Here is a 26,401-nt window from a genome sequence, read left to right as displayed (position 1 = left end):
CTTTCACCTCTTATTCTAAGAAATCTTTGTGCGTTCAGACAAATTAGTGTCTCAAGCCCATCTACAAAAGTCTAGAGTCTAAAATCACCAAACTGTACCACAACACAAATCAAATATCCCTGAATTTGGCACGTTGCACTTATCTCTAATTCAGAAGTGTGACTCTTGTCACACCCATATCACTTACCAGCTCCAAGATCTCTTTACTCTTTCGGCTTTGTGGACCGGATGACAATTCCTCTTCTCTTCTGCTATTTAACCACTTCGGGATGGAGGAAAACAATATCTGTCCATCCACTGCTCACCCCCACCTCTCTCTACAGTCTCATTCCCCACCTGCTCAGGCCACACCCAAGAGAAACACAACCAAAGCCGGATTAAAAAGTGTATTTTTTTCCCTCTCTGGGAGTGGGCCTGGGGGGGCTGGGGGGATTTGAGGAGGCTTAAGGGGAGCTCAGGGACATGTGTGTGCGCGTGTGTCCATGGGTCCATTTTGTCCACCATTCAAAATGTGGATTAATTTTCGGGGGGGATAAAAGAATGTCAAGAGTTGAAAGGCTGTGGCTTCCCTGCTCTCTTTGACCTGCCAAGCGGGCCTAAGCTCCTGGCTTTTCTTCTAAGCAGTCATTAATTTCCAAACACGATTGAATGGAAAAACCAAGGTGCCATTCAATTATATGAAAAAAGATTTCTCAAGGTTGAAATCTTAATTTGCCTAACCCAGTAACTTTTAACATTTTGAAGACAAAGCTGGAAAAACCAACTGCCCACAGCAATGGTGAAATTCATATTTTTTTTTACTACCAGTTCTGTGGGTGTGGCTTGGTGGGTGTGGTGTGGCTTGGTGGGTGTGGCAGGGGAAGGATACTGCAAAATCTCCATTCCCACCCCACTCCTGGGGGAAGGATATTTCAAAATCTCCATTCCCACCCCACTCTGGGGCCAGCCAGAGGTGGCATTTGCCGGTTCTCCGAACTACTCAAAATTTCCACTACCGGTTCTCCAGAACCCGTTAGAGCCTGCTGGATTTCACCCCTGCTCCACAGCCAATTCACCTCTCTTAAGTGCCTTCGAGTTGTGCGTCACTCCAAGTGACTGCCCAGAAAAATGATCTTCTTTCCTTCCTCATTCCTTCATTCATCCAGTTTTAGCACAACTTGGGCGTTCTCCTGGATGATTGGCTGTCTTTAGAAGAACATTTGACAGCCGTCACCAGGGGAGCATTTTATCAGGTTCGCCTGATGCGCCAGTTGCGCCCCTTTCTTGACAGGGACTCCTTACGCACGGTCACTCACGCCCTCGTTACCTCTCGCCTGGACTATTGCAATGCTCTCTACATGGGGCTCCCCTTGAAGAGCACCGGGAGGCTCCAGCTAGTCCAGAATGCGGCTGCACGGGTAATTGTGGGAGCATCACGTTGCTCCCATATAACACTTATCCTGCGCAGCCTGCACTGGCTGCCGGTAGCCTTCCGGTGCAATTCAAGGTGCTAGTGCTCACCTTTAAAGCGCTCCATGGTTTAGGACCGGGCTATTTACGAGACCGCCTTCTGCCACCGATAGCCTCCCAACGACCTGTGCGCTCCCACAGAGCGGGCCTGCTCCGGGTGCCATCAGCCAAACAGTGCCGGCTGGTGACCCCCAGGGGGAGAGCCTTCTCTGTGGCAGCACTGACCCTATGGAATGAGTTACCTCCAGGGTTACGCCAACTTCCCGACCTCCATACCTTCAAGCGGGAACTGAAGACTCTGCTATTCAATCGGGCGGGACTAGCCTAAATATTATTTTAATTTAATATTTTAGTCTAACTTAATTTTAATTGAATTTTAATTGTATTAATTTATTTATAATTTTATATTTTAGGGTTTTATATCAGTCTTTGACCGTTTTAGTTTTAAATTGGCCGGTTAAATATTTCATTTTAAATGTATTTTAAATTTGGGATTTGTATTGTGTATCTATGTGTTTTAATTAAGGCTGTACACCGCCCTGAGTCCTTCGGGAGAAGGGCGGTCTAGAAATCTAATTAATAATTAATAAATAAATAGTTGCCACGATATAAAAAAGATGCTGAGATTCTAAAAAAGAGTGCAGAGAAGAGCAACAAAAATGATTAGGGGACTTGGGTCTAAAATATATGAAGAACAGTTGCAGGAACTGGGTATGTCTAGAATGAAAAGGAGGACTAAGGGAGACATGATAGCAGTGTTCCAATATCTCAGGGGCTGCCAGAAAGAAGAGGGAGTCAAGCTATTCTCCAAGGCACCTGAGGGCAGGACAAGAAGCAATGGGTGGAAACTAATCAAGGAAAGAAGCAACCTAGAACTAAGAAGAAATTTTCTGACAGTTAGAACAATTAATCAATGGAACGACTTGCTTACAGAAGTTGTGGGTCTTTCAATGCTGGAGGTTTTTAAGAAGATATTGTACAACCATTTGTCTGAAATAGTATAATATCTCCTGCTTGAACAGGAGGTTAGACTAGAAGACCTCCAAGGTCCCTTCCAACTCTGTTATTCTGTTAATTCTCAGGTCAGCCATTCATCAATCAAGTAAGCAAGCAACAAGGCTATTTCCTCCATCGCCATTCAGTTAACCAGCTTATGACCATCCTTACCTCTGGTGGTCTTGTTCTACTTCCCTAAGCCTTGCCATTACAACTACATTTGCTCACAAAAAATGCCCCCACTTAGAAGAATGGATATTGAAGGTTGCCAATTTGGCTGAGATGGCGAAGATATCAGCCTTTTGGAAAGACAAGACGCAAGAAAGATACTTAAAGGAATGGAAAAAATGGATTGACTATATTCAACGTAGATATCAGACTAAGAGTTATCAGACTGTTTTTGAATGATTATGATGTATTATTTTTGATTGTTTTCGGGGGAAGTTAGGAATTGATGATTTTAGGGGTATAATTAAGTTGGGATGAAAATTTTTTAGCATATGTTTGTTTTATTTTTAACTATACCTTGTGCTCGTTCCGGTAAGTCGGGGGAGGGGTTGTGAAGGGAGGGGAGGGGGGGGAAAGGGGAAAAAATTTTTGTAAAACTTTTTGAATTAAAAAAAAAATGCCCCCACTTGATGAGTTTTTGCTTGATGATCATCACTTTGAGGGATCAGTCAATTTTTATTTGGTTCAGGGCTGACTGATTGATTCTGCAGTCCATGGAATTCTTAGTAACCACCTCCAAATCCATAATTGGAAGAGGTTTATCTTCTTTCTCTTGCTGTTTTTCAATGACCAATTTTCACAGCCAGGAGTTACTATCGGAAAGGCCATTGCTTTAACTATTCTGATCTGTGTTGTTACTGCCTTCTTCAATAGCGCTAATCTCCTATTTATTTCTCCAGGACGCCATCCATCTTTATTCTTCAGCACGAGAAAATTAAACCACGGGTAATCCTCAACTTACAACCACAACCGAGTCCAGAATTTCTGTTGCTAAGCAAAGCAGTTGTTAAGAGAGTGTTGCCCCGTTTTATGACCTTTCTTGCCACGGTTGTTAAGTGGATCACTGCAATTGTTAAGTTAGCAATATGGTTGTTGATTGAATCTGGCTTCCTTGTTGACTTTGATAGTCAGAAGGTCACAGAAGGTGATCACGTGACCCCAGGACACTGCAACCTTCATAAATATAAGTTGGTTGCCAAGCATCTGAATTTTGATCACATGACCATAGGGATGCTGCAAGGGTCGTAAGTGTGAAAAACGATTATAAGTCACTGTTTTCAGTGTTTTCAATGCCATTGAAAACTAATCAAATGGTTGTAAGCAGGGGTGGGCTTCAAAAATTTTAGCAACTCTGCCCAGTTGCTGGGTGGGCGTGGCCATGGTGGGCATGGCCAAGTCAACCTCCTGCACCATGGGGGTGGGGAGAGCATTTTTGCCAGTGGTGGGTTTCAAAAAATTTTACTAACGGTTCTGTGGCTGTGGCCTGGTCAGCGTGGCATGGCTTGGTGGGCGTGGCAGGGGAAGGATACTGTAAAATCTCCATTCCCACCCAACTCCAGCGGAAGGATACTCTAAAATCCCCATTTCCTACCAATCAGCTGGGACTTGGGAGGCAGAGAATAGATGGGGGTGGGGCCAGTCAGAATTTTTACTACCAGTTCTCCAAACTACTCAAAATTTCTGCTACCGGTTCTCCAGAACTGGTCAGAACCTGCTGAAACCCATCTCTGATTTTTGCCCTCCCCAAGCTCCAGAGGCTTTCCTCAAGTCTCCAGGAGGGCGAAAATGGCCTTCCCAGGTTCCAGAGTTCTTCCCGAATTTCCGGTAGGCCTGTTTTTCGTCCTCCCCGAGCCTCCGTGCGTGCCCTGCACTTACCTGCATCCAAAATGGGCCACGTGGGGACTCCTGGGAGGGGAGGGAGGGGGTGGGAGGGGCCAGCCAGGAGTTGGATTTGGGGGTTCTCCGAACTGCACAGAATCTTAGCTAGAGGTTCTCCCCAACCCCTGTGAACCCCCAGCAATCCACCCCGGTTGTAAGTAAAGGACTACTTGCATGCGCCACAGTCCCAAAGGTGCTTTTTTAAGAGGCAATTGGACTTTCTGTTTTTTCTTTGAAGGCATTTCGCTTCTCATCCAAGAAGCTTCTTTAGCCTGCTTTCCGCTCTTCGTGCTGAAGAAGCTTCTTGAATGAGAAGCGAAACGTCTTCAAAAGAAAAACCAAGAAAGTCCAGTTGCCTCTTGAAAAAAAGCACCTTTGCAACAACCATGACCTGGATGACTGAGAATCTCCATAGACATGTATCTGCCATCGTAAAGATAGTTTTCAACTTACAACAATTTGTTTAGCGACCATTAAAAGTTACAACAGCAGTGGAAAAGTACCTTAGAACCAGTCCTCACACTTATGACCATTGCAGCATTACCCTTTAGTTACGTGATCAAAATTTGGGTGCTTGGCAACTGGCATGTATTTATGACAATTGCAGCATCCTGGGTCAGGGGTCTGCAAACTTGGCTCTTTTAAGACTTGTGGACTTCAACTCCCAGAGTTCCTCTTTGCTGGATGAGGAACTCTGGGAGTTGAAGTCCACAAGTCTTAAAAGAGCCAAATTTGCAGACCCCTGTCCTAGGTCATGAGATTACCAGTTGGTACCTTCTCAGCTGGCTTCCGAAAAGCAAAGTCTGTGGGGGAAGCCAGATTTAGTTAATGGTCATATGATTCACTTAACTGCAGTGATTCGTTTAGCAACCATTTATTCATTTATTTCGTCAAGCATGTATTTTATGACAGATACAAGTGTAAACATAATTATATATACATGAAAAGGATACGAATAAAAGAAAATATTAGGACAGAGACGGTTGACATATTGGTGCGCTTATGCACTCCCTGGCAAAAAAGGTTGTAAAATTGGGCAGACTTACTTCACAACTGCCTTGCTTAGCAATGGAAATTCTGGTCCTAAATGTGGCTACAAGTTGAGGATGCTGTAAACATCTTTACTCTCTGTGAACTATGGATTCTGTTACCTTTGTAATGGTTAACATAAACCCCAATGTTTCACTTTCCATCTTTACTTCCAAATAAGTTCTTTTAAGTCTTTCACTTTATCTAATAAAATCTAACATCTAGCCTAGTGAAAAGAAGAAGGACCAGGGGGAGACCTGATAGCACCATTCCAATATTTGAGGGGCTGCCACAGAGAGGAGTGAGTCAAGCTATTTTCCAAAGCACCCGAAGGCCAGACAAGGAACAATGGATGGAAACTGACCAAGGAGAGATTCAACCTAGAAATAAGGAGACATTTTCTGACAGTGAGAACAATCAACCAATAGAACAGAAGTTGCCTTCGGAAGTTGTGGGAGCTTCATCACTGGAGACTTTCAAGGGGAGATTGGATTGCCATTTGTCGGAGATGATGTAGGGTCTCTGCTTGGGCGGGGGGTTGGACGAAATGATCTACAAGGTCCCTTCCAACTCTGTTAATCTGTTAAAACATCTCTTTATCTCAAACTGAGATTGTTAGGCCCTCCTGTGCTGTTGTTGTTTTCTAGCTATCATTTCTTCACGCTCTGTTATTCTGATAATGTATTCGTGGTATTAAACACTTACGGTCTAGTTGGTAGGGCACCAGGTTAGAAACCAGGAAATTGTGAGTTCTAGTCCCAGTTTAGACATGAAAGCTGGCTGGGTGACTTTGGGCCACCTATCTTATCTATGTGGTGAAATACAATATCCAATATTCCTTAAAAGTTGCAAAGCTGAATGAATAATTTCCAAATATTTGATACCTGGATTTTATAACCCAGCAATATTCAGGTTTTCCCAAGTTAGAAGCATTTTTTTTTCTACTCATCCCTTCAGGTCCTTAATCCTCCTTGCTCCATTGGCCAAGGGAATATTACATTCAGAGGGAGTGGTTATTGGAGGCCGGGGTGTGGGGGGAGGAATGAGTTATTTGCTGTGTTAAGAGGATGCGACAAGCAGACAAAGGGTTTAAGGAGAAGACTTGAGCTGAGCTGGAATGACCCAACTGCAAACCCCCTCTCTGCACCTGATGACACACACAGCTGTGAAGTCCCATCTGAGATCTGAAGACCGAAAACTATTAATTATCTAAAGCCTTTTCAAACAGATGCCCTCTGTGTATTTGGCCGGGATGAAGGAAATGATGGTTCTGGAAGCCCTTCGCTTAGGAAAAGATGAGTGAATGGAACAGAAGACAAAAATAGTTGCAAGATTGAAGAATGCTTCGGAGGCTTTACATAAGGGCGTCCGTATAAATCCACCCCCAGAGTATACAAGAGTCGTGTAAAACTCATTTTCACGCTTGTAGCCCAGAGTTGAAGTTAAGAGAAGCTCGTGGGGCTTGTAATATATGTGGTGCAGAGGTGGGTTACAGCAGGTTCTGACCAGTTCTGGAGAACCGGTAGTGGAAATTTTGAGTAGTTTGGAGAACCGGTAGTAAAAAAAATTCACAATCATTTGAAATTACATCCAAAAAAGTGACTTCCAACCCATTCTCACACTTATAAACATTGCAGCAGTGGTGAAATCCAAATTTTTTTACTACAGGTTCTGTGGGCGTGGCTTGGTGGGCATGGTATGGCTTGATGGACATGGCAGGGGAAGGATACTGCAAAATCCCCATTCCCTCGCCACTCCTGAGGGAAGGATATTGAAAATCTCCATTCCCACCACACTCTGGGGCCAGCCAGAGGTGCTATTTGCTGGTTCTCCAAACTACTCAAAATTTCCACTGCCAGTTCTCCAAACTGCTCAAAGTTTCTGCTACCAGTTCTCCAGAACCTATCAGAACCTTCTGGCTTTCACCCCTGCATTGCAGCAACCCTTCAAGGTTCTGGTTACTACCTTTAAAGCGCTCCATGGCTTAGGGCCTGGGTACTTAAGGGACCGCCTACTGTTACCTCATGCCTCCCACTGACCCATACACTCACACAGAGAGGGACTTCTCAGGGTGCCGTCCGCCAAACAATGTCGGCTGGCGGCCCCCAGGGGAAGATCCTTCTCTGTGGGGGCTCCTACCCTCTGGAACGAACTTCCCCTTGGTTTACGCCAAATACCTGACCTTCGGACCTTCCACCATGAATTGAAAACACATTTATTTACTCGCGTGGAGCTGGCTTAAATTTTGTTGGTTTTTAACTTTATATTATGAATTTTAATGGGTTTTTAGAATTTTAAATGTTTAAAGTCTTAGGCCTATTGTGTAATAAGTTTTTTTAATTCTTGTTTTAATTGTATATTGTATTGTTTGTTTTTATTTTGGCTGTACACCGCCCTGAGTCCTTCGGGAGAAGGGCGGTATAAAAATCTAATAAATAATAATAATAATAATAATAACCCCATAGGCACAAATAATTGTAATTCAGTTGCCTGGCAATTGGTATCTACACGTTATCCTCGACTTACAACAGTTTGTTTAGCGACTATCCAAAGTTACAATGGCATTGAAGAGTGGCTTATAACTGTTTTTCACACTTATGAACATTGCAGCATCTCCATGGTCACGTGATCAAAATTCAGACATTTGGCAACTCACATATTTGTGACAGTTGAAGGGTCCCAGGTTCATGTGATCAACTATTGCAACCCTTCTGACAAGCAAAGTCAATGGGGAAAACCAGATTCACTTAACAGCCATGTTGCTAACTTAACAACTGCAGTGATTCACTTAACAATGGTGGCAAGAAAGGTCGTAAAATGAGGAAAACCTCACTTAACAACTGTCTCACTTAGCAACACAAATTTTGGGCTCAACTGTAGTCATAAGTCGAGGACCATCTGTAACTACCCCACTTGTAGTATCCTAGGGTTATATGATCGCCATTTGTGAGTTTCCATGTTGACTTCCAACAAAGTCAATGGGAGAAGCCAGAATCGCTTAACAACCAAATGATTCACTTAACAGCTGCAATTATTTGCTTACCCATCATGGCCTAAAATGTCATTTTAAAAAAATCAGGCATCTCACTTAACAACCGTCTTTTTTAGCAACCAAAAGTCTAGGCCCAATTGTCCTCAACTTACAGTATATATAAAATTAGCCAATTGTATCTGACACATCTCCCAAGAATCATCCAGTTTTGGGTAACTAATGGAAAGAGAAATGAGGAGGTGATAAGCCGCCAAAACCATTAAAAATCGAAAGTTAGAATATTTTCAACATGTGATGCCACACCCGGAAAAATACGGCATACTTCACTTAATCCTCCAGGGAAAAACTGAAGACAAACGAGGTCCAGGCAGAAGAAGAACATCATGGCTTCAAAATCTAAGGGACTGGTTTGGACAAAACTCAGCAGCACTTTTTCAGGCAGCTGTTGATAAAAATAGGATTGCCAACATGATTGCCAATGTCTGATGATGGATATAGGAGGAGGAGGAGGAGGAGGAGGAGGAGGAGGAGGAGGAGGAGGAGGAGGAGGAGGAGAAGGAGAAGAAGGAGGAGGAGAAGGAGAAGGAGAAGGAGAAGGAGAAGGAGAAGGAGAAGAAGAAAAAGAATTTGAAAACTTGGATGTAAATTTGCAATACATAGAAAAGAAAAAAAGAAACAGACTACAGATGCTCAGAGGCCTTCTCTTTGCAGTTCCTACACTGTATGTCCGATTATTGAAGGTCTAGCAATATATATGGTTCTGGAGGTAAATAATGGTCACTCCCATCTTTGGAGGGAATCAGAACTGACCTCCTACCACCCACATTTACCAAGTCAATATCTTCCTTGATTCCCCTCTCATTTGATCTATGACTGGGGGATGGCTGTTACATGAGAAGCATCATCCGGAGCTCATCAGCTCTGGCCTTGCTCCCCAGCCTCCTCCTCCTCTTCCTCTCCAGGAGACCCACTCCAGTGTGGGACCGAAGGGCCCCTGCCGAGCAGCATTCATGGGACGTCTGTGCGGTTTACTGCTCTCCCAAGAGCTCGGGAGCCCTGGGGTCAGAGGTGACGGGAGATGATCGATGCAGCCTTTTGAAAGGTCACTTCAACTCCATTGAGTCCCAACCTTTTGACAGCCGAAGCAAACGAGAGGAGGGGATAATGGACAGTCAAAGGAATGAGGGGCTTTGTGACCCAAGTATCGATCAGGAATTGGGGAGCTGCTGGACAGGCAGTGCTAAGCAGATTCCAGTGACAGAGCAGCCTTTTTTGCCCATGTACATAATGTTGGGGGGGGGGAAGATGTCACACAAATCTTTTTACCCCTCCCTTCTTACCTTGATCCCCACTCTCAGGGAAAAGAAAAAGATTAAGTCAACAAAACGCCTCTTCATTGGAAGAACAAAGTCAAAGTCGGTGACTTGTTACCAAAATCTTTATCGGACACAAAGCAAGGACCAACAGAATTAGAAGATCAGATTAGTGACTGGTGAAGCCATGGTTTGCTTAATCAGAGTTTATTGAGCCAGCCACAATGGCCTCAGTGCCCAGGGTTCACAAAACTTAATGGCCAGCTTCACACATCAGATCCTGATGAACTGCCTAACAAATGAGCATTGGTTAAACCAACTTAATGTTTCATCTGCATTGCTGATGAGGATAGTAATCAGGTACAGGTATTCCTCATCTTGTGACTGGAATTAAGCCCACAATTTTGGTTGTAAGATATGGCAGTCGTAAAGCATATTCCCACGTGACACCTTTTTTGCAGCAGTTATTAAGCAAATGCAGTGGCTGTAAAGCAAACCCATTGTTCGCTATGGGACAATTTTTGCGGGAAACCAGAAGTAAGCACTGGTTTCAGGCAAAAAATTTATAAATCGGCATCATGTGACCATGGGGCACTGCTTACAGCCATACATTTGGGTCAATTGCCAAACACCCAAAATATATGACCATGAAAAAGGATTGTAAGTCCCTTTTTCGGGGTCCACCATAAGTTCAACCAGTCATAAGTCAAGGACTCTCTATAGACTGCTGGCAAACTGGAGTCAGCTTGAATTCAATCAACCTTATCCAGTGTTTGTGGGCTACACAACACTGGGCCTCTTGTGACTCAACAGACTAATGCAGTCTGTTATTAACACAGCTGCCTGCAATTACTGCAGGTTCTAGTCCCACCAGGCCCAAGGTTGACTCAGCCTTCCATCCTTTATAAGGTAGGTAAAATGAGGACCCAGATTGTTGGGGGCAATAAGTTGACTTTGTATATAAATATACAAATAAGATGAAGACTATTGCTAACATAGTGTAAGCCGCCCTGAGTCTTCGGAGAAGGGCAGGATGTAAATGCGAATTTTAAAAAAATCAAAATTAAGGAAGTTGTTCTCCAATATCAATAGTGCAGGGTCGCAGTTTACCACAGCAAAACGAATGAGTGTCAGTCCTGCCTCAGCTGGAGCATTTAAGTAAGAAAGATCCTTGACTCCATTTAGTGAGAGAGGTATAGTTTTCTAAAGGTCAAGCAGAATACAATAAAGCAAAGCCAGAACTGAATTTTGCATGCCAAAATCTCTTAAGTTTAACTTTCCCCCTATCAATTGAGAGAAACCAGGCTTAATAGCAGTAACTGTGAGAGGGATCTTGGAGTCTTAGTGGACCACCAATTAAATATTAGGTAACAGTGTGCGGCAGCAACCAAAAAAGCCAATGCAATCCTAAATTGCAACCAAGATAATTAAGGGACTGAAGGCTAAAACATACAATGAACAGTTGTAGGAATTGGTATGTCTGGTCTAATGAAGAGAAGGATCAGGGGAGACATGATAGCAGTGTTCCAATATTTGAGGGGCTGCCACAGAGAGGAGTGGAGTCAAGCTGTTTTCTAAGGCACCCGAAGGCCAGACAAGGAATAATGGATGGAGATTCAACCTAGAAATGAGGAGGAACTTTCTGTCAGTGAGAACAAGCAGCCAACGGAACAGAAGTTGCCTTTGGAAGTTCATCACTTGAGACTTTCAAGAAAAGACTGGACTGCCATCTGTCAGAAATGGCATAGGGCCATGATGGCGAACCAATGGCACGTGTGCCACAGGGAGCACAAAGAACTCTCTCTCTGGGCACACATACTGTCGCCAGCTGCATTCTCACTGGCCAGCTGGTATTCGGGTTTCTGGCGCTCCAGGATGCTCGCATGTACGTGCATTCCGATTTGGGCACTCGGTGCCAAAAAGGTTCACCATCACTGGTGTCCGGTCTCCCGCTTGGGTGGGGGGTTGGATTAGATGATCTACAAGGGTTCCTTCCAACTCTGTTAATCTGTTAAAAACGTCCCACTGCTGGTCCCCATTGGGAACGGTCTCTTCAACCGTGGGTTGGCCAGCATGCAGCTGCATGCCATTCCCAGCCGATTGAGCTTGAAGTTGTATCTCCAGAAGGGATGGGGTGTAGTGAACTTTCCCCCTCCCATCCAGCTCCTTCCCCTCAAAGTTCCTGGCAGACTGGGTATCAAGTAAAGCGCAGGCGTGAAGTGGCAATTCAGACAACCGAGTCTAAAGCAGGAACTCATCCAGAGGCGTAATATTTATTTATTTATTTATCGTATTTGTATACCGCCCTATCTCCCTAGTAATATAATGAGCTGCCTCTCTCAGCAGAGACCCACAGATTGAAACTCATAATCCAAGAGGTTCAACTACTTTTACCATACAGAAATATGTAGCTTTGGGTGAATTTCCTCGATAAATAAACAAATATAATCTCTGTGACTCATTCAATGATCTAGTTTTAGGATGTGTGGAGAACAAATGACATCTAAGATCATATTTATGCGGAAATATTGACAATTCAAAAGAGTTCGCAAACTGTAATTGAGTTTGCCAATCAAACTTGATATAGACAAGTGGGGGGGATTACCTTGCCCACCCACCCTTCATTTTTCGGCTGTATAACCAGAAGCCTTGCAAAATACAAGTCCAAGAATTCAGTTTGCCTGATTAGAGTGACTGAAACCAAATTTTAATGCAGCTGTAAAGACCAGAAAAATGGGACTAAGAGTCCTTTCTTGGTAATCCCATGCAAGTTTATGGAGGCAAGGTGGAACAATTTACTCTATGGATAAAATAAGCACCTTCTGTCTACTTAGTAGTTAAGCTTTTCACTCTGGGACAAGTCCTGGCAACATCACGGACATCGCAAAGTACAAATTGCTTTTGACACATCTGTCAATAGCTCAGCAGGACACCCAACAGTCATGCATCCTTCACCCTTCCCAAATTTGCCCCGAATGAAGCTCAGCACCTTGATCAATAACTGAGACAATAAGGTTTGGGGTTGGGGGGTGGGCAATCAAGCCCTGACCCCTGCAGAGAGCCGAGAAGGCACTTTGGACACAAAAAAAACCCCACATTAAAGCAAGTTAAAGCAACAGCTTCTTCATTGTGAGGATCAAGCAGTGTTGCCTCACCTCTGACCTTCCCGCACAAAGTCAGTGCAGGCAACAACTGTCACTCAAGTAGCACACCAGCCTGCATGTTAGCTTCATGGCAATTAGGGGAAGCAGGATAGACACCATGGACAGGGTGAATAGCGGCAATCCCACCCCATACACAAACACACACCAGAACCTGGGATAGTTGGCTAAGTTAGTTAGCGTAATGGTTAAGGGTATTGGCTTAGAAAGCAGGAGATGGTGAGTTCTAGTCCCCTCTTAGGCATAAAGACATAAACTGTTTCAACTCCTACCATACCCTCAAAACGACGCTACAGGGCACTGCGCACCAGAACAACTAGACACAAGAACAGTTTTTTCCCAAATGCCATCACTCTGCTAAACAAATAATCCCCTCAACATTGTCAAACTATTCACTAAATCTGCACTACTATTAATCTTCTCATCGTTCCCATCACCCATCTCCTTCCACTTATGACTGTGTGACTGTAACTTTGTTGCTTGTATCCTTACGATTTACATTGAGATTGCTTCCTGATTGCTTATTTATACCCTATGACTATCATTAAGTGTTGTACCTTAGAATTGTTGATGAACGTATCTTTTCTTTTACTGAGAGCGTATGCACCAAGACAAATTCCTTGTATGTCCTATCACACTTGGCCAATAAAAAATTCTATTCTATTCTATTCTATTCTATTCTATTCTATTCTATTCTATTCTATTCTATTCTATTCTATTCTATTCTAGCCAGCTGGGTGACTTTGGGCCAATCATCAGGAGACTGCGAGTTCTAGTCCCACCTCAGCATGAAACCTGGCTGGGTGGCTTTGTGCCAGCCACTCTCTTTCAGGGATGGTTGTTGTGAGGAAACTAGGAGCAAGGAGAATTAGGTATGTTCGCTGCTTTATTTATGAAAACAATAATAAAGATGGGATAAATAAGTAAGACAAATGGTAAATCTGTTTCAGAAGCAAGGCGTTATCTATTAAACCAGTGGCCCCCAACTTTTTGGGCCTCAGGAACCAGTTCCATAGAGAGGTTTTTCCATGGACCGGGAGTGGGGAGGTTCCCAGGCTGCCTGAATCCCATGGATGGAGCTTCGTTTGTTTGCGCAGCCCGGGTTTTGGCATGCTGTGGCCCGGTAGCGATCCACGGACTGGGGGTGTGGGATCCCTGTATTAAAGCATAGGAAGAGAGCTTTCTTTGCTATTGTCCCCACCCTATAAATATCTTGTCCCCCATTCCTAGCCTTTTGGAAGAGCGTGAAGACTTAGCTTAGCCAACGAGTGTGTGAGAACTGAGGGGTGGCACAGAATCCTGGGCTGACTTGGTAGCTTGTGGGTGCTCTCTCTCCAGCTTTCAACTTGCCTTTTTTAATTCTTATTTTATTCTGCACTTCGTTTTAATTCCATTTTTCATTCTGTCTTTTTCATGTGATTTTATAGTTCGTTATCTGTAAACGGCCCACTTGGACAGTGAGATGGGCAGTGTCTCAATTAGATAAACATAAATAAAAAAAACACTGATCAGCTAATGAGAGTTTAGCTCATTGTATAGACTCTATCATTGTCACAGCTTCTGAATTTGCAGCTACCAAATATGGCAATAGCCACCAATTTATTTTGAAATAGGTAGGTGCAATTCATGGAGGATTGGGTTATTGCTGATAGATAATTTTGCTGGCTCTTTCTAATCAATCAACCGCTAGAATCAGAGACAGATGATTTTAAATACCAGTGGCCAAGGACTTCAGCCAGCTTTGTGGACTTCAACTCTGGGAGTTGAAGTCCACAAGTCTTAAAGTTGCCCAGGTTGGAGACCCCTGTTCCTGAGTACAGCTAATCACTGTGAGAATCCACAGAATGCTAAAATTCAACAGCTTTTGGTTTGGTCCAGCAGGAGTATTACACAGGTCACTTCTTGTTTGTTGCAGCATTGTGAGATGCCAATAATTTTCTCTACTTTTGAGATCAAACCTGGATGCACTTTAGCAGAGATATATTTTCTGTGTAAGTTGGGATATAATATATCAATGAAAGATTCGTTTCCAGTAAGATTCACAATTCCTAGTCCAGATCCACATCGAATGGATCGTGAAATTTAATCCCATAGAATTATTTTATTAGAATATTCAGGAATGCCAGCAAGACCAGACCCAGGGGAGAATTTAAGGGCCCTTATGAAGCAGGTGGGCTTGCAAATGCAGCAGGAACAGACAAACCTTGCATTTGAAAGTAACAGAGATCACATTTACTATTTAGAGGAGGGGTCTCCAATCTTAACATCTTTAAGACTTGTGGACTTCAACTCCCAGAAGCTTTGCTGGCTGAGGAATTCTGGGAGTTGAAGTCCACAAGTCTTAAAGTTGCCAAGGTTGGAGACCCCTGATTTAGAGACTGGCACTTGTGGCCAACACTTGAGAATCCCCTCAGATACACTGCCAAATTACACAGGCACAAAAGCTGAAAAATGTGATGCAACCTCCTCTTGCCGTTAAATGGGAAACTCAATACAACAGTTGTGTAAGCCATTTAAAACACATAGATAACACTTCCCAAATACCACTGTCAAGCTCTTGCCAATAGAAAGCAAGATCATCCCAAAGTTTATTTCAAAAAGATGTACTGGAAGAGGAAAGGACAACATTACAGAGACATCAGCAACTGGATTGCTTTCACATTCAAACCCAATTTATCTCCCAGGCTGCTGTGGTAGAGACCGTTTCAGCCTCTTGTTCAAGTTCTCAGCGTGAATGAGGAGAAAGTTCTGTACCTCTGTTCGGGTACAGGTAGTCCTCGACTTACGACCACAATTCAACCCAAAATTTCTGCTGTTAAGTGAGGCAGTTGTTAAATGAGGCATTTGTTAAGTGAGTTTTGCCCCATTTTTATAAACTTTCTTGCCAGATTTTGTTAAGTAAATCACTGTAGTTGACAAGTTAGTAATAGGTGTTCAATGAACCCCATTGACTTTGCTTGTTGAGAAGGTTGCAAAAGGGATCACAAGACCCTGGGACACAGCAATGGTCATAAGTATGAACCAGTTGCCATGCATCTGAATGTTGATCACATGACTGTGGGGATGCTGCCACACGGGTAAGTGTGAAAAACAATCGTAAGTCATTTCCTTCAGTGCCATTGTAACTCTGAACCAGGGGACTCCAACCTTGGTCCCTTTAAGACTTGTGGACTTCAACTCCCAGAGTTCCTCAGCCAGCTTTGCTGGCTGAGGGACTCTGGGAGTTGAAGTCCACAAGTCTTAAAGGGACCAAGGTTGGAGACCCCTGCGCTGAACTGTCACTAATTGAGTGGTTTTAAGGTTTTAAGTCAAGGACTACCTGTGAATGTGAGAAGTTTGTGCTCACAACTTCAATGTTTTCACCACTTCACAGAGTGCCATTTCTTCACTAAACTTCTTGTCTCGATAAAAGATGGGAGGTAGTTGTGGTTGAATGGAATTAATTAAAAAAAATGTTATCACTTCCATCCAATCACAACCTCCTCCATCTTGCCATTCATCTCTTTCCCCATTCACTCGTTCTTCACACTTGTGTTTTGAGCGTTAAAATTTCATTCATTCTCTCAATATGATCAAAGAACCTCAAGGTACCTCTTTCATGCTGGCCACTTCCTTTTCTATTCAATGCACAACCATTCAGCTCCCCCTTCATGTTTGATCTTCCCTCGTCTTGTTTTACCAGATATATCCTGGATATCTTCAGGATCCATTCTTCAATGCATTCGAGTTTTCTGTTTCTCTGATGTCCCCAAATCTCATTTTCACATAGCCAGGTGCACAGAAACGTATGTATGCAGACAGCCAGTTTTGCTTCTTTCAACATTCATTTGCAACAGGACAAACATCGCCTGCTACTTTCTGTCTATATTTGCACATCTTAAAATTTCTCAAATCTGTTTTCTTTTAACATACATTCTCCCAAAATACACAAATCTATCAGTTTGGTAATTTTTTAGCTATATACAGGCAGTTCTCAACTTACGACCACTAATGAGGTCGTTTCTCAAAATTTCTGTTGTTAAGTGAGTTGGTTGTTAAGTGAGCTGTACCCCATTTTACGACCTTCCTTGCCACAGTCATTAAGTGAATCACTGCAATTGATAAGTTAGCAACAAGTTTATTGAGTGAATCCGGCTTCCTCACTGACTTTGCTTGTTGTAAGGTCGCAAAAGATGATCACGTGACCTTGGAACACAGCAACAGTCATAAGTATGAACCATTTGCCATGCTTCTGAATTTTGATCATATAATCATGGGGATACTTCAAAGTTCATAAGTGTGAAAAATGATTGTAAGTCAATTTTTTCAGTGCTGTTGTAACTTTGAACAGTCACTAAATGAACTGTTGTAAGTCGAGGGCTACCTGTAGATAGGTAGATGGATGGATAGATGGATAGTTGGAGATTGAGATAGATAGATGGATGGATGGATGTAAATTTAGATAGATAGATAGATAGATAGATAGATAGATAGATAGATAGATAGATAGATAGAGATAGATAGATAGATAGATAGATAGATAGATAGATAGATAGATAGATAGATAGATAGATAGATAGAGATAGATAGATAGATAGATAGATAGATAGATAGATAGATAGATAGATAGATAGATAGATAGATAGATAGATAGATGGACGGACGGATAGCTGGAGATTGAGATAGATGGATGGATGGATGGATGGATGGATAGCTGGAGATAGATAGATAGATAGATAGATAGATAGATAGATAGATAGATAGATAGATAGATAGATAGATAGATAGATAGATGATAGAGATGGAGAGAGAGAAAGACACACACACAGAGAGAGAGAGAGAGAGAGAGAAAGAAAGAAAGATATAGATAGATAAGATATCCAAATTGCCCTTGTCCACCCTATTTCCCCATCAAACAAAACCACATTAAATTTCAAATCATACTTGGAGTTGCTCTGCACAACCATAGTTCACTGTGATTTAATACTCATGGTGAGAAGCAGCTTCAGTAGATAAACAAATCCCAAACATTCAGTGAAAATAACTAATTGGGTTTGGAGCACAAGCTTCTTATTCATGATAATTTTAAAAGTTACCCTTTTGAAACAGTCCACCCACCCAATAGCCCTGCACTCTTACAATCACACTATGTAGGGATGTCATATTTTGCTTTATTTAAAAAAAAATACAAAACAGTATCAACAGGTATACAGTTGTACGTATACAAAGTTTACAGTTTTATTACTGTACAGTGTTACAATCAGAGAAGAGTTGCAGCCCCGAATGGCTGGGTTGGCCTGGGTGGGGGGGAAGAGATCCTGTTTTCCTTAAGTCTAAATTACCGAGGAGTCATTTCAGATCTTGCCGGTGAAGGAAGAGCAAAGGGCAGGCTCTGGTTGGTGAGCAGCAAACATCCAAATGATAGCAGAAATGGGGGGGAGGGAAGGAGACTAACCATCATGTTGGCATCTAGGGAACTTCCATTCTTGGAGGTTAGGGAGCTTCTAAGCTCTCTAATAATGATGGATGAATCTGTATTAATCCTGGTACAAGCTTGTAGTGCAAATACGTTCCTTTGGTTAAATAGATCATCCACTCACCCCAAGGGTCTTCCTTTCCTTAAACCATGACTTTTACTCTTATGCCAAGTAAACACGTGCATAGCTCAGCAAAGATGGATTCAACCATCTTCTTTTAAAGTACCAAAGCAAGGATTGTTAGAAGTTCTGCTTTGCCCATGTGTTTGTCGTTACTTATTTACCTGTCACATCTATAAAACATGCTCATTGCAAACCAGTCAGCTGTGCAGCCTTTCTCCGTGTTTATGGGAACTCTGGCAGCGTTCATCCAGATCCCAAGGCAAGGATTTACTGCCTGGACCAAGGGTGTCCAACCTTGGTTGTTTTAAGACTTGTAGACTTCAACTTATGGCTGGCTGGGGAATTCTGGGAGTTGAAGTCCACAAGTCTTAAAGTTGTCACAGTTGGAAAAACACTGGCCCAGATCTACTAGGAACATGAATTTCCTGGCATTTTAAAATGCTCCCACTGGGTTTCAGAGTGCGATATACTCTGCGGGGAAAATCTTGCCTACTTTTTCCCAGGAAAAGTTCTGACAGGTTTGTGCACTTCTCTCTTTCCAAACCCACCTGGGGCTTAAAATGCACCAGTGCCGTCAAAAGAAAAACGTATACCAGTACTTCCCCACCTTCCATCAAGGCAGGATTCCTACACCACCAATCTGAAGGGTGGTCAACGGGTTGGGTCCTGGCTATTGTGAGGCACCTCATTTTCAGTGACTGTCATGTTAGAAAAGATTTGAATGGGGTAAAAATTGACAGTTAAGGCCCAACGGAGCCTTTGCACAGACATGCCTGAAACACACAGCCCTTCTAGAGGCCAGTACAGACAGGTCACTGCTGAGAATTGGCTACTCACACAGCACCCAATAGCCCTAACTTTACCACCAACATAGGTACCCAACATACATTGTACAATACGTAAGTTTGAGCCAAATCCTTTCCAAGGGATGTCTTTCACAAACTCCAGCAATGGGCTTCAGATTCTTGGAACAAGATAAGTTAGGTGCCTTAAGGTGCCTGTTGAATAAAAAGAGAAGGCCTTTGACAAAACAAAGAAACCCTGTTACTAACCGTTGTTTAATGGAAATGTCAATTATGGGCACTCTTCCTTCACAACCAGTGTTGCCTAATGCCCACCTCTGGGAAGCTGTTTACGAAGCTCCACAGCAATCCCAGCAAATGACCATTATCTTTTTTTTTTTTTTGAGGGGGAGGGAGACAACTGGAGGGGGGGAGGCTACTTCCAATGCTGAGAGGCACAGAAAAGCCTGCACTGTATTAGCAGGGTCCTATTGTGAGAAAACAGGCGAGGCAGGCATGAGAGCTCTCCGCCAGACAACAGAATTTATTCCACTATTTATATTTTAACAACTCAGTGGCCAGAGAGAGAGACTTGGTACACAACTGTTCAACTGGCAACTACAAAAAGCCATTGGAGATGGGGGGGGGGGGAGCCCTCGGAAGGTCCTACTACAAAATATTCAAGTTTAACCAGAGGGAGAATTTGGGAGCAAGTTGTGAATTTTCCCTGTCACCTCTCCCTCCCAATCTGAGTAACAGCCCTTTGAAAACATGATCAGTGCCGAACAGGATCCTCGTTTGCAGAAAACAGAACCTAGCTTTCAAGCCAGAAAGGCTAAAGCCCCACCCCAGGCCAAAGGCAGAAGCAGCTAGTTTGAATAACTCCTGAGCAGGGAGGGATACAGGGTCAGGGGGCAGCTTTGCCCCCTCAGTAGTTTCAATGAAATGCTACCAGCAGCCCAGACTGAGCCATCTGGACTGTCTCCTGCAGTTTGGTAGCAGCTTGTCTCCGGTCTCTTACAGTCAAAGACCTGAGCAGGAAAGCGCTGCTGGAGTCACAGCCCGAGGCCCAAAATCCCTAACTTTCTATAACGTTATTTTTCTGCCAATGATCTCTTGTGCCACGCGCACCTCTCCCTTTCCTGTGTTTCAGTACAGCTTCTTTGAGCCAGGTTCCTTCCACCTGGGCAACTCGGCTCCTAGCTTCCTTCCCTCAACTGAAGCCAGCATCCCTTCATCCTCTCGTCAGCTTGCTTTCTTGACAGACCAGGGTTCGTGACCACCTTCTCCGCCATTCCAAAACCAATCGCAAGACCCCCCCCACCAAATTAAATAAACAATGTAAATTAAAGCTAGCTTTTAAAGTCCATAAATAGGAGGGAGGGAAGAGGGAATAGTGGAACTCAGTGCCTCTTGAAGTCACTCCCATCTTCTATGATGAGACCTTCTCCACTATGTGGATGGCTGACCTTCTTGGGTCGCAATGCGTTTCGCCTCCACTACAATGCCTGGCATGCAGACACGGCCCATCACTTGACCAGCGGAAGGAGCTGCTTGCTCCCAATTCCTCGGGACACTTGTGGGTCGAGAGGGGAAAAGTCTGGGAAGGGTCTGCTGCTGGCTACGGGTGTGTCTCTGCAGGCTTCGTTATTGCCCTGTGACAAAAATGCAAAGGAGAACAGCAGCAGCGTGGAGGCGGATCATCGCTTCACTTTAGCGTCTTCCTTGATCTTCCAGATCATCAGCTCCATGCAGGCTCGGGCATCCTCACTGGAGTCATGGCCTTCCACTGTTAGCAACCAGAAAAATAAGAAGCTGTTCATTTACTTGTTTCGTGGGTTTATAGGTCCACCTAACTTGAATGGTGGCACTCTGGGTAGCGTACAGCAGAAAACAAGCAAAACCCCAAAATCAACATGTAACATTAAAAAGTATACCTGATATATAAAATAGCACCAAACATAATAGTCAAAGGAGCAAATGGGAACTCCATTCAACCAGACTCAAATACCTTGGGGGGGTGGGAGGACGGACATATTTTAACAACTTTTCTAAAAGGGTGAGGACTTTCGGGCTCTGCCATAGAGGGAGGGGGAAATTAGCTATTACACTGGGGTGCCCAACTGTCTCCAAGTTAAGAAGACTAATGTAGTACCGTATTTTTTGGAGTATAAGACGCACCTTAGTTTTTGGGGAGGAAAATAAGAAAAAAGCTGATTGGCAGGTGGATTGGCCTCCCAGAATACCCCCCAATCAGCTGTTCCCAGAGTTGAATTTTAGCAACAGGTTCCTTGGTTGTGAGCTCTGTGCCTTGCTTTTTTTTTTTTTTTGCTTTTTTTCCAGCCTCTGAAACTTCTGAAACTCCATTTCAGAAAAAACTTTTTTTCTGTCTCTGAAAGCCTCCGAAACAGGAAAAAAAAGCCTCTGAAGCTCTGTTTGGGGGCTTCTTTTCTGAAGCTTCGTTTCTGATGCTTTTTTCAGCCTCTGTAACCTCCATTTGAGAAGCTGGGCTGGGCGGTATAAGACGGACCCAGATTTTCACCCTTTTGGGGGTGGGGGAGGAAAGGTGCATCTTATACTCTGAAAAATACAGTAGGTAGACTTTTAAAATCTGTTAATTGTTTTTTCCAAAATGCAGCAGATTTGATTGCAGTGGTAGTTAAGTGAAACTGCAGTTGTTAGCTGAGCAACACTGTATGTAAGAGAACAGTGATCGTTAAACAAATCCATTGTCCACAATGGGCATTTTTTGCTGGAAACTGGAAACAAACACTGGTTTCCAGCAAAAAATACTGTAAGTTGCAGTCAGGTGATCGTAGGACACTGCAAACAACCAGCAATAGCAATAGCATGTAGACTTATGTACCGCTTCACAGTGCTGTCAACCCTGAAGCTGACCTGGCCGAGGCCATTTTGAGGCTTCAGTGTTGCCACACTGGAGCTGAGGGACAGGGAGGGGGGAACAGAGACAGCTGGGGTTTTGTAGCCAAAGCAAAACACTTTCTCCTGGGAACCAAGGACATTTCCACAGGTAGCAGGAGAGAGGAGGAATAAAGTTATCAGGCAACCAGACGGCACCGAGTGGACCATGTGACTGATTGTTTGGGGACAGGAGAAAACACTGACTTTTAATTGGGTGAAAACGGTGGAAACATTCAGAGTCGGTTTTCACCAGCCTGTGCCATTATGATATATCCAATAAACGTATTCTTTGAGGAATTAGCCTGCCTCGGAGTTCTGTTTGCTATGGGTATATTACTTGGAACCGTGAGAAGTGCTTTATAACCCTCTCTAAGCGATTTACAGAGTCAGCATATGGCAGCCAACAATCGGGGTCCTCATTTTTGCCCCCAAATCTTACCGCTATCCTGGATGATGCGCTTGAGGTAATCTGCCATCAAAGTACGCAATGCCCGCTTGTAAGGCAAACCCAGGCGGTGAGGGAAAACGACAGCTGTGTCCACCACCATAGAGTGGATAAGCTAATAAGGGAAGGAAGAAGAACATCTATTGGATTCTTTTTTGTATTCTTTCTTTCCTTTGGACTTTTAATTAAGACTGCTTAAGTACAAGAATATATGTTTCAAAGAAGTGCATCTTAAAAAATCAGCCAGAGAAGGCAATGGGTTTGAAGGGGGATTTCCCCATAAATTAGCCACGGCCATCATTTCAGGGGAAGGGCGTACGTAAAACACACGTGTGTTTCCGTGCAACATTTACCTTTAGTGCAAACAAGTCACTTTCTAAACTGTGGCCTATCAGGATAGTGTCTGTACTGAACATACTCAAGAGAACTGCCTGGACATCCCGAAGAGTTATCGATGCATTTTCCAGATCTGCCTCCGTCACACCCGAAAACCTGCCAAGGAAAGGTTGGTATTATCAAGTGTTTTTTTTTTAAAAAAAAAATCTGCAGCTTTTCAGACATATGGTTACCACCCCTCACATGTGCAATTGTAGGCTAATTCCTGCTCAAGAGAACCTCCTCCCTTTTCTTTCACAAAATCTCTCGAGGAAAATGGATCCTGGTTTCTTTTTGGCAGCACTCTGAGGATGACGGCTAAAAGCAGAAGCCATGCTACCATTTTGTAGTGGGAAATAGATAAAAACTGTAACACGGGCAGGAATGTAGAAACAACACAAATTCAACTTCCCCCTGAAATCCAGCACTACACTACCCGCATGTCCCACAGGGCCCCTCTGACATCTCCTCAATGTTATATGTTTGCAAATATCGCCACAAAAAGTGCCGTCTTCTTGTAAAGAACAAAGTTCAGAGCTGTAACTCAGAAAGAAACACGAAAAGCAGGTTCCTCCATAGGAAAAATACTCGGCTCTCATTTCTTGGGGCAATGTGACCTGGACAGATCAAGGGTTTGGGAGTGCAAATCTTCTAGGTTTTTTTTTTCTGATTCACAAAGCAGGACAAGTAGAGAACAAGGCAGCGAATCTGAAATTCAAAATTAAAGATCCACCTGCTTGAAACTCTGAAAAGAAAGCCACATGGAGGAAGTTAGGAAATTAGCCTAGATGAGTGGATGGGACTGGCACCTGTTGCGGGCCTAACTTCCTCCATGTTGCTTTCTTTTCAGAGTTTCAGCAGGCAGCTCTAAAGACGCAGGTGCTTAGCAGGTACTCTGGCCGCTCAACTGCTGATACCAAACACACAGATTTTTTTGTTAACGATCTTCATGCTCTTTCACACTTTGTGAGCCCTCACCGAGTGTTGTAATCCACAACTTTGGAGTCTGGTTTGACAAAGGTATCGTAGACCACTCTCAGGTCTGAGTTGATCACAGTGACGCGCGTCAGCTCTAAACCTTGCTTAGTGTAACACTGCAGAAGACAAGATACGAGAGACACAAAAGAAAGCATGTTTTAGAAAGAGTTCCCACCAAGCCGTTGGACAACAGCAGCCATTCAGTCATCAGAGACCAGCCAATTTTGCAATCGAATAGAAAGTTGTGAAAAAAGAATCAGGGGAAAAAAGGATTCAGAAATGTTTCTAGTAATTTAGGTGTGGGACGCGGAATGCCTTGTTTTAACCACATTTCTATTCTGCCTTCTTTCTGAGGTGTTCAGAAATTGTAATTGGTACCTTCCACTCTATATTTTATCTCTATAGTAACTTTCTGAGCTAGGGTTTAGTATCAATGATCCCTCTGCGCTGATAGCCCGCTCCACCTGTTCTCCAGAAGTATGGATTCTGCAACTCCTAAAATTTCAACCAGCAGAGCTAGATTGATGGGAATACTAAGGTCAACACAGCTAAAAGGCACCAGTTGGGGAAGGGACATAAGAGGTACATTTGTACCTTAGCCCCTCTCAATGATGCTCAAACTAGAATTTTTAAAAAGTTCAATTCTGCAAACTCACACATTATGGAAATGTGGTGACATTTGGGGTCAGGCTTCTAGATTCCTCCGTCTTTTTTTTTTTTTTTACATTTATATCCCGCCCTTCTCCGAAGACTCAGGGCGGCTTACATTGTGTAAGGCAATAGTCTCATTCTATTTGTATATTTATATACAAAGTCAACTTATTGCCCCCCCCCCAACAATCTGGGTCCTCATTTTACCTACCTTATAAAGGATGGAAGGCTGAGTCAACCTTGGGCCTGGTGGGACTAGAACCTGCAGTAATTGCAGGCAGCTGTGTTTAATAACAGGCTTCTTACAGCCTGAGCCACACCGCAGTCTTCCAGAATGCACCGGCATATTCCACTTCCCCTGAAACCTTTCCCTGAACCCGAGACAGGCAACATTTTGTGGACTCTGAGCACAATCAGTCTTCCTAACTGTATTCTTCTGGGATTGCCTTCTCACCATTTTTTCAGTTGAGTATTTGGTGGGGGGGGGAGTGTTTCTACTTCTACAATGCAAAAAAACATGTGGGGCTTCGATTGTGCCATCGTGGCCACCATCCTGGCTTCTTTAACCACATCCTGGTTTATGTCCTTGCTGATTGCCTCCTCTTGAATCTCAACAAAATTAACCTCTTGTTTTATTTAGAAAACCTTTTCTATGTTACCCAAGCTCTTCTTTAAGTGTGCACAGTGGTATCAAAGTTGTTGCCTTACAAATATTTTGGACTGTGGGGGCACAAAATTTAAATACACATTCCTGATGAAAGATGAAAACCTTAACATTATTCCATATACACAGCCAACCTACCATTTCACAATCCAAGGCGTAGATGCCAGGATGCCCATCTGCCCTCGTCAACTTTTCAAACGTCTTCACAAAACCTTCCAGGCTTTCCTTCCGGCCATCATGGACATGTTGCTTAAGGTGAGAGTGGGGGAGAATTAAAGAGGTGTCACAAAAAAGCGATCGATCCCTGGACAAATTTGATCAGGAGGTCTCCAATCTTGCCCACTTTTAGTTAGCAGACTGGTGGCCTTGCAAAATGCCAACTTGAGTAGACACAATATTGGAAGTAAAGGTTCCTTTTTTATGATGGCTGGAGAGAAGACTGAAAACTGACTTTCTCCATAACACAGAATCAAAAGATCAATAACAATTACAAGAGTGAAAGAGACCACCCTCACATTATTACAGAATTTTTTAAAAAACTGTCAAGTTCTCAAGAACATCCAAGGGACAACACAGAAAATAACAAATGTATCTGGAGAGTAATCTATTCAAACAGAAAAACTGTGATGTTTCAGGGGAAAATAGGATGTATTCTACAATTTAGGGTGTTGTCAAATTTTTCAACTTTCAATTTCCAAACATTAGGGGTGCTCAAAAGTTCTGACATGCCTTGGCAACTGTAAAGATATTTTGGTTACCTTAGTATAATTTAGATGTGCTTGGTAAGTAGCAATAGGACTTATATACCCCTTCACAGAGCTTTACAGCCATCTCTAAGTGGTTTTACAGAGTCAGCCTATTGCCCCCAACAATCTGGGTCCTCATTTGACCCATCCCGGAAGGATGGAAGGCTGAGTCAACCTTGAACCTGGTGAAATGACAAATTGCAGGCAGCTGGCAGTCAGCAGAAGTAACCTGCAGTACTGCACTCTAACCACTGCGCCACCACACTACATAAATATCTTAACCTTTTAACTGAGCACATGGTTGGATTAGATGACCTCAAAGATCCCTCCCAGACCTTACATTCTGTGATTCTTTGATCTCTCCCCTTCTGTTTGGGAAAAGTTAACTTATTGAGACTGCAGCATTATCCTCAGGGCTCTCTTCTGAGCTTT

General features: G+C 43.3%; 1 protein-coding gene across 1 annotated transcript in view; it reads right to left on the bottom strand.

Moving 5' to 3' along the window:
• Positions 1-17,965: 17,965 nt before the first annotated feature.
• The window catches only part of REXO1 (RNA exonuclease 1 homolog), a 45,567-nt gene continuing 37,131 nt past the window's right edge, over positions 17,966-26,401 (bottom strand). The window contains exons 12-16 of the mRNA XM_058163366.1: positions 25,362-25,472; positions 23,909-24,024; positions 22,909-23,047; positions 22,550-22,670; positions 17,966-20,977 (exon numbers count right to left, since the gene is read on the bottom strand). Coding sequence (XP_058019349.1) covers positions 20,889-20,977; positions 22,550-22,670; positions 22,909-23,047; positions 23,909-24,024; positions 25,362-25,472 — 576 coding nt within the window. The 3' untranslated portion in view covers positions 17,966-20,888. The remainder of the gene's footprint in view (positions 20,978-22,549; positions 22,671-22,908; positions 23,048-23,908; positions 24,025-25,361; positions 25,473-26,401) is intronic.

Source organism: Ahaetulla prasina, chromosome 1 (genome assembly GCF_028640845.1).
Source record: "Ahaetulla prasina isolate Xishuangbanna chromosome 1, ASM2864084v1, whole genome shotgun sequence".
Classification (NCBI taxonomy): domain Eukaryota; kingdom Metazoa; phylum Chordata; class Lepidosauria; order Squamata; family Colubridae; genus Ahaetulla; species Ahaetulla prasina.
Note: the sequence above shows the minus strand (reverse complement) of the source record. Positions and strands in the feature narration are given on the sequence as shown.